Raw genomic sequence first — 8965 nt, 5'->3', positions numbered from 1 at the left:
GTGTGAACATTAAACAATAGTTTCATAGACTTGAGTTTTTATGCTTATTAAATTATTATTACAACTGCTCCTCCAAAGAAGTAAGAATCATAATAATCCCCATAAATGGGCTTTTGAAAACTAGAGCAAATACAAACACGCACATGAAAAGAGGGGAAATAATTTCTAGAAAACTGGTTTCCATAGTAAATAAACACTCCAGGTCTGATGGAATTACATCATGCATGTTGCTCTGCGCTTTTATAACACAGCAGTATGCACAAGCTCTAGACAGGTTTGCTAGTGGTCTTGACTCTGATATTCTCCCTCCCACCTCCCTTTCTAATAGTAGAGAAGACTCCACGCCTCCTCATTTCCGGAGCAGCCACAGCAAGTCACGTGATCTTATAATGTAAGTAGAATATATGTATACATACGCACATCTTTACACAGAGCTGTTCATTATCAGCCTCACACACTGTAAGGTAGAAACATTTATCTGAATTTGTACATCATTTTCTACATCACATCACATACATCATATTTAGCTGAAAAGCAGAATGGAATGAAGGGGTTAATTCCAATCCTGAACTAAAGAGTCAGATGGTTAGCTCAACCATTCACATAAATAGCCAGTCCACCCCCCTCTGACCATGTAATGACACACTGAATAATGTTTAAACTCTTTATTAGTGCGGGAGAGCAGTGCTGCTGCCCTGAAGAGACGTTTTATGTGGCTTTACCGGCTGTCATAATGAGTGTGTGAAACGCTCATTTAACCAACCGTACCATAAAGTAGCTTAGTCAAAAGCTACTTTATGGTACAGTCGGTTAAATGAAAAAGTGGCAGCAATCTTTCACTTTGAAAAGGTGTACTTAAGGGGTTATTCTCAAGATCATAAATGGTTAAAATTGCAAAGTTCTTGTTAAAACAAGCAACTTTGCCATATATCTGCTATTAAAAATCCTCTCCATTCTCAAAAATCTACTGCCTATATTACTACCCACCGCTGCACCACCTGTACCCTCCTAATGGCCAATCGATCAATTCTATTTTGGCTAGGGTTACATCAGCGTGTTTTGTCTCATCCAAGAGAATCGGGCCGATTATGCTATTCACACTCTGTTCAAACTATTATGATTCTGTCAGTCAGTGAAAATCAGAACGCACTCAGATGTCATCCGAGTGCTGTCCGATTTTCTTGATGCACCCATTGAGTTGCATGGCCCAGTGTGATCCATATATCGGATGCAAATCGGGCATGCTGCAATTTTTTCCTCGGACAGACTCTGCACAATAGATGTTTTGTCGATCACACTTGGACCCGAAAATACAGTCTTGTGCATGAGCTCTTAGGCTGAGATAAGTTGAAACTTTTGTAGTGCTACCGATAGAGTGGTTTCAGCTAAAATATAGTAGCATGTACTGCAATTGAAAGGCTATTTCCACCTTTGTGGCATCCCTGAGGGTTCAGTCGCCACAGAGGTACTGCACCTCACCCAGAGGTGTGGTATCCCCTTCTCTCAGGTAAGGAGGGAGTGCTGCCCGGAACCCCAACACCTGCATCCAGCACTACACTGCTCCAGGCCGGCTGGAAGAGCAAGATGCAATGTGTTTCCTGCTGAGCCCTGACCCTGGCTGGAGTGGGGGGAACCCAAAGGTAGGTGGAACCAGTAGTGGGTGTGGGTGGAGGAAGCAGTTAAGGGGAGCACCATAGTAGTAGGTATATATAGGGAAGCCATCTTAGGGTGGCAGTGCAGTGCTGCACAGTGAGTGAGGACAGTCAGTCAGGGAGCAGAGTCTCATTAGGAGTTCTGCTCCACAAGTAGGACCTAGTCTGGAGGCCCAGGAGGGGAGCTGGGAGTAGGCTCTGTTCTAGTAAGAAGGGATCCTAGGGGGTACGGCGAGTGCAGGACGGCACCCGTACGCCCCGCATCTGTCAGAAGACAGAGGGATCGTAGGCCGCAAGAAGGGGACCGGCCCCTGGTCCAGCCGTGTTACTCCAGGTCTCGGCTGGGAAAACCGGAGGCTTCTGGCTTATATAGTCAGTTGCAGAAGCTGCATTCTAATCCCCGTGAAGGTCAAGCAGGTCCGGGAACTCCGACGTACAGGAGGGACTTCAGAGCACCCGAGCTTGATTGAGAGTGGGCAGCGCAGGGCAGGAGGGAGAAAGACCCAGCATGAAGACGGTCTAGCTAGGAACACGAGAAAGTGGGGTTCTGTCAGGCATTCCTAAATCACCTGAGGAAGTGCTGAACCCCTGCCTGGTGAACGCAGCGCGACGTGGGAGGCCGATAACTGTACAGTGCACCAGTGGAACTTGCATAAAGAACTGTGAGTAAAAACTCGGATGACTGCACCGCACTGCCTCCGTCCCTTTTTGCATCTGCGCCATCTCTCTCTCACGGCACCACAACGCCCAGCGCACCTTACACATTCTACACTGCCCTGGAGCTAGCTCTACCTGTGGAGAGCCACACCATCCCAGCTGCCGTATCACCAGCTCCAGAGGACTGCTCCGCAGCGGCGGCACCCTTTGACTGCAATCCACAGGTGGCGTCACAAACTTTTCAAATCCCCTATATATAAATCCCCTTTTTCCTGACCGCCCTGGGTCACGGACCGGGCCAGCCACCGTGATATCCCCCGCCGGCATACACTGAGGCCCGGCTGCCAAGTACCCCACGGCCCAGGGGGCGCGTCACCTTCATAAACAGGTTTTGGCAGATAGTACTTGTAAATACAAGCAATTTTGCAATCTACTGCTTATTAATCACTTAATGACAAGTGCCTTGCCATGTACATCACTCGTTGGGAGAGGGTTTATTTCTGCGTTATTCAGCCATCATCATCCTATAACAGCAGCGGGTGGAGCCAAGCGCTGTCCTGTGCTATTAACTGGTTAAATGCCACAATCTATTTCAAACAACGGCATTGACAGCACATAGCCTGGGGGCGCACTATTCAAAGCACCCAATGGCCCCTACCACAACGAAATTGTAGGGTGCCGATGAGTTGCCATGGCAGTTGGATGACTGCTGAAGGGGCCCATGTCTGTCACGTTAATTCTTCTGTAATGTCCAGCCGTTGGCTTGAGCATCATAAGAGATCATGATCGTGGAAATTGAATCTTGATGCCTCAAAAATTCCAAAGACAAAACCTGTAATTAGTTTACGAGTAGTGTTGAGCGATACCTTCCGATATCGGGAAATATCGGATCGGATTGGATCGGACCGATACCGAAAAAGTATCGGATATCGCCGATTCCGATACCGGAAACCAATGCAAGTCAATGGGACAGAAATATCGGAATGAAAATAAACCCTTTCTTTCCTTGTAGGTTAATTCTACATGAAGGAAAACAACTAAGAATAATGTAGAATGTATTGGGGGAGGTGGGGGAGACAATAAACGCATAGAGGTTTAGCCCAATCAAATGGAATAGCAGGAATTAATATTTTTTTTTAAGACGTTCTGAGTTACGGAAATATTGACTATGTTAAGTATTTTTATATTTTGTCAGATATTTATGTTTCACTACTTCCATGCTCTTCACCTTCTTTTTTACTTCTCCCACACTTTCTCCTTCATCATCCTCAGCATCTTTTTCATCCACTTCTTCTTCACCTTCTTCATCTTCTTCTTCTTCACCTTCTTCGTATTATTCTTTTTTTTTACATTCTTCATATTCTACTTCTTCATCTTCTTCATCTTCTTCTTCTTCATCATATTCTTATTTGTGGCAGCCATTCCTGTAGTTGTTATCTATAAAAGGTTGGACATTACACCTTTCGTTCTGCCCGTCACAAAAGATTTACAACAGGATTTGTCCGCGTTCAGTTTGGCCTGCAGCAGCAGGTCTTTTCCAGGGGCACCACGAGGAGGAACGGACTCACCCCCATACACTGCTTAGTCATCTTCTGCTTATGACTCACCCACTGGGCCGTGGGGCACTCGGATCCGGGCAATAGGGAGACGATGGGGGTAGTAGTGGCGACCCGGTTCCGTGGCTCAGGGTGGTCAGGCCAATGGTAGTCTGCTACGTTCTGCTGATAATGTCCAACTACGCCACCCGTGGATTGCGGTTATTAGGAACCGCCGCTGCATGCAGACCGCTGGGGCTGATGAGGTGTGCAGCTAGGGTAGTGTGACTCCCCACGGGAAGAGTGCGGCCCCAGGGCAGTATAATGGATGGAGGGAGTGATGGTAGTGAGAGTCCCAGTGTTAATAGTGCTGGAGGAGCAAGGAGCACACAGACAACAGGTTGCAGTCCAGGGTCTTTACTAGAACAGGTAAACTGACCCACAAACAGTCCCAGCTAGGAGGGGACCTGGATGTCTGAGAGCAACGGGTAAATTGGCCCTGGTCAGGGTGAGGGTGTAGGCCTACCGTGCTTTCTGCTCTCCTTCTGGCTATCTCCTCGTTATAGGGTAACAGCCCACGTTTCCGAGCTTTCCGTGTATTCTCGCCTGTATGGCCTGCGACATGGGTTCCTTTCTGCTCCCAGCCTGTTACGGCTTTACTGGTCCCTTCGGTTGTGGCAGGGCCTCCAGGCTTCTTAGGCCAAGGAATACACAGTCCCCTGCGAACTGGTTATCTGCTGGGGGATGTAGAATCCTCTCAGCCTCAGACACCAAAGTCTGGTAAAGTCAGTCTCTTATCTGCCAAGACAGGCTCTCTTCACCTCTCGTCTCTGGCTGGTGGCTCTCCTCCTGCCACACTTCCTCTTAGGTGCAATCAACTTTCTGTCCCTGCTCCACTCTGGGACACGTCTCAGTGCTGAGACAGGCCATCCAGTTCTCCCTAACCCTGCCCCCAGCACCAGCTTTTATAGAGGCAGCCTGCTCCCCCTACTGGCCTGAGACAGGAGGCATTGCATGCTAATGTTCCCCTGACTAGAGAACCTCCCCCTTGCTCTCAGACACAGCTTTAATACATTTTGTGGCATCCAGGCCAGGGTGACACATTCCCCCCTAGTGAAATTTAGTACTCCGGGACTAAACAGTAAACAAAGACAATATGAAAACATTAAAACATTAATAGACAGACGACGCACAAATTGAGTTCTTAAGGTCACAGTGTGGCCTGTGACCGGGTGTCCATATCACCAACACAACGGGGAGCTTTAACCAGGTGGGGGTCTGTCCTACCCCAAGTCCTTCACAGTCTTAGTTCATTCCTTGGTTAAGCTCCGAACGCAGTCCATACAAGGTCCCGGTTATAAAAAGTCCATAACCTTTGAGTCCTTACGGTAGCTGCAAGAAACTGAAACACGCTATTAATAAACATGCAGGTAACTTTGGCAAACATTTTAACATTTGGCAACAAGGTTTTTTACAATCTTAGTACACTCTATATTCTCCAGCGAGCGGGTATCTGCCCTTTTGTGCTCCTGGTTGACCTACGTAGCCCACTGTCTGGTGGTGGACCAACCTGGCTTTCCCCACTAGCGTTAGGGGCACAGCTACTAGCTGGGTGTACAGGTAGGGCAGGCAGCTGTCTGCGGGTTCTTTGGCTTACCGCAGGCATGGCAGGCTCACTGTCAGCAGAGGGTTGACTCTCCTGGGCTGCTGGTACAGGCTCTTCTGCCTCTGGAACCGCTTGCTCCTCTTCACCTTCCGGCTCTGGTGTTGGTTGTTGCTGTGCCGGTTGCAGGAAATGCAGGACGGGTACCACTATGGCATCATTTATGCGAGTCCAGGACTGAGGGAACTCTCCGAGAACGGTGTTGAACATTTCTTCCTTGTCCTCTGCGGGTTCAAGGTCACTCTGATCCTCTTCTGCACTACGGAGTTGCTCGGGGCACCTTTTGAGGTGGTCTCTGGAGACGACACTAGTGGTTTCTCCTCCGTCCTTGGTGATTACGCACACCTTTGGGTTGTCGTAGTCAGACTGCAGTACGGTGTAGGGTTCCCTTTCCCACTGGTCGTCCAACTTATGTAGCCTTCTTTTTCGCTTTAGGACTTGCTCACCAGGTTCTAGGGGACCAGCAGGGGCGTGTTGATTGAAGAGTTTTTCTTGCCTCTCTCTCACCTGGGCCAGGCTCTTCTTCACACTCTCCTGTACCTTCTTGTACTGCAGTTGCCTTTCCGTATCCCAGTCCGCATCCGGGGAGGTGTCCTCAGGTATTAGGACTCCCATCTCCAGGTCTACGGGCAGCTTACCTGGTCTAGCTCGCATCAGGTAAGCCGGGGTGCAGTTTGTAGCATTCACCGGGATATTGTTGTATAGGTCTATCAGGTCCGGCAGTTTTTCTGGCCACAGGCTGCGTTCCTCCAGGGGCAACGTCTTCAGGAGATCAATGACTATATTGTTCATCTTCTCACACATCCCGTTGGTTTGGGGGTGGTAAGGCGTTGTACGAATCTTCTTACAGCCATAGAGGTTGCAGAACTCCTGGAAGATTTCAGCCTCGAACGCTGGACCCTGGTCTGTCAGGACCTGTTCCGGATACCCGTGTGGACGGCAGAAGTATTGCTGGAAGGCTCTGGCCGCTGTTTGGGCTGTCAAGCCCTTTACCGGGACCACCACGAGAAAACGGGAATAGTGGTCCACGATTGTCAGGGCATAGATGTATCCTGACCGGCTGGGAGCCAATTTGACATGGTCCAGAGCTACCAGCTCAAGAGGCTGCGTGGTGACGATGGGCCTCAAGGGTGTCTTCTGGCTGGCACGGTCCTTCCTCCTCAGGTGACAAGGGCCACAGTCTCTGCACCATTTTTCTACAGCTCCTCTCATGCCGACCCAAAAGAACCTTCCTCTTAGCAGGAACTCCAGTTTCTTCCAACCGAAGTGTCCCGCTCGGTCATAGTAAGCCCCCAGGACCATAGCTGCATCCCGCCTTGGGACTACGACTTGCCAGGTCAGCTCATGCGTCCGGTGGTTGACAATCCTTCTCCACAACTTGCCTTCGTAGAGGAACAGCTTGCTCTTCTCTTTCCATAGCTGCTTGGCTTCCTCTGGGGCATCCGGATCTAGGCGGGCGTCTTCCCGGGTCAGCAGATCTTTCACCAGGCGGACTGCAGGGTCACTATCTTGGGTCTCGGCCCAGCTGTGGTGAGGTAGGGGATTGATCATCACAGTTGTTAGATCCTCCTCCTTCACGCGGTGAGAGTGTTGAGCGGCTCCATACCGGTGAAACGCGGGGAGTTCTACCTCCTCCAGCTCTTCTGGGTCTTCGTCGCCCTCAGGTAAGTGAGGCATTCTTGATAGGGTGTCCGCGTTGGCATTGGTTTTGCCTGCCCGGTACTTGATCACGAAGTCATAGTTGGAGAGACGGGCCATCCACCGCTGTTCCAGGGCACCCAGTCTTGCATTGTCCAGGTGTGTCAACGGGTTGTTGTCCGTGTACACGGTGAACTTTGCGGAGGCCAGGTAATGCTTGAAGCTTTCCGTCACGGCCCACACCACCGCCAAGAATTCTAGCTTGAAGGAGCTGTAATTCTCTGGGTTCCTCTCGGTGGGCCTCAGCTTCCGGCTGGCGTACGCAATCACCCGTTCTCTGCCCTGTTGGTTTTGGGACAGTACGGCTCCCAGTCCCACATTACTGGTGTCCGTGTGGAGAATGAAAGGCTGGCCGTAATCAGGATAGGCCAGGATCTCATCCCCCGTGAGGGCCATCTTTAGCAGGCGGAAGGACTCCTCTTCCGCTTTATCCCACTTGAAGGGTGGCTTTTGACTTCGGGACTTAGACTGTCCGATCAGGAGGTCCTGCATAGGAGCTGCCAACTTAGTGAACCCGGGAATGAACCTTCGGTAGTAGCCTACCAACCCGAGAAACTGTCTCACCTCCTTGATGTTCGAGGGGCTTGGCCAGCTCTTGATTGCCGTGACCTTGTCAGGGTCGGGGGCCACTCCTTCCGCGCTTACCACGTGCCCTAGGTACTGGACCTTTGGTTTCAGCAGGTGACACTTCGATGGTTTCACCTTCAGGCCATAGCCTGCCAGGGCTTCGAACACCTCGGCCAGGTGCTTCAGATGGTCCTCGTAGGTCTTCGAATAGACGATCACGTCGTCCAGGTAAAGGAGGACCGTCTCGAAGTTTCGGTGCCCTAGACAGCATTCCATCAGCCTCTGGAAGGTCCCTGGTGCGTTGCAGAGCCCGAAGGGCATACAGTTGAACTCACTCAGTCCCATCGGGGTGGTGAAGGCGGTCTTCTCCTTGTCAGCCTCTGCCACAGGAACCTGCCAGTACCCGCTAGTAAGGTCCAAAGTAGAAAAGAAGTTAGCTGATTTTAGTGCGGCTAAAGACTCCTCTATTCTAGGCAGCGGATATGCGTCTTTGTGGGTGATACGGTTGATTTGTCTATAGTCGACGCACATTCTCATGCTGCCGTCTTTCTTTTTGACCAGAACCAAGGGGGCTGCCCAGGGGCTACAGCTGTCTCTAATGACCCCAGCTTCTTTCATCTCTCTTAGCATGCCCTTTGCATTCTGGTAGTGTGCAGGGGGTACAGGTCTGTGTCTTTCTTTTATCGGTGGGTGGCTCCCTGTGGGGATGTGGTGTTCTATCCCCTTTACTCTGCCGAAGTCTAGCCGGTGCTTACTAAAGACTCTCTCGTACTCCTGTACCACCCGGTAGACTCCTTGTTTTTGGTGCAGGGGAGTGGAGTCAGCACCCACATGGAGTTTCTGGCACCAGTCCTCCTTTTGTTTCTGGGAGCCATTACCCTCCGCCTGTGGAGATGGAGGCAAGGGTTCCACGGCCCTGATAGCTTGGTGTTCGACAACAAACAGTTTGGCGAGTGTAGCGTACCTGGGTAAGTGTACTTCCCTCTCCCCAATGTTGAGGATGCGGACGGGAACCCTCCCATGACGGACATCAACCACCCCCCGGGCTGTCAAAATGGTGGGCCTGCTGTCTGAGTACACGGGTTCTACCATGGCTTGGTAGTCTCTACCTCTCAACCCGATTGCAGTCCGACACCAGATCATCATTTCACTTTTGGGAGGCATGGAAATGGGGAATGGGTCACTCAGTCTTA

At 50.6% G+C, this 8965-nt stretch overlaps 1 protein-coding gene across 2 annotated transcripts in view; it reads left to right on the top strand.

Annotated features, from left to right (window-relative positions):
* The first annotated feature begins 250 nt into the window (after window positions 1–250).
* The window catches only part of DDO (D-aspartate oxidase), a 90180-nt gene continuing 81465 nt past the window's right edge, over window positions 251–8965 (top strand). For both annotated transcript variants that reach the window (XM_073673182.1, XM_073673181.1), the window contains exon 1: window positions 251–391. In XM_073673182.1, the coding sequence (XP_073529283.1) occupies window positions 390–391 (2 nt within the window). In that variant the 5' untranslated portion in view covers window positions 251–389. The remainder of the gene's footprint in view (window positions 392–8965) is intronic.

This window comes from Phyllobates terribilis, unplaced genomic scaffold (assembly GCF_046119375.1).
Source record: "Phyllobates terribilis strain yellow unplaced genomic scaffold, ASM4611937v1 Scaffold_3__8_contigs__length_932513732, whole genome shotgun sequence".
Classification (NCBI taxonomy): domain Eukaryota; kingdom Metazoa; phylum Chordata; class Amphibia; order Anura; family Dendrobatidae; genus Phyllobates; species Phyllobates terribilis.
The sequence above is the reverse complement of the archived record's forward strand: the minus strand, read 5'-3'. Positions and strand labels throughout refer to the sequence as shown.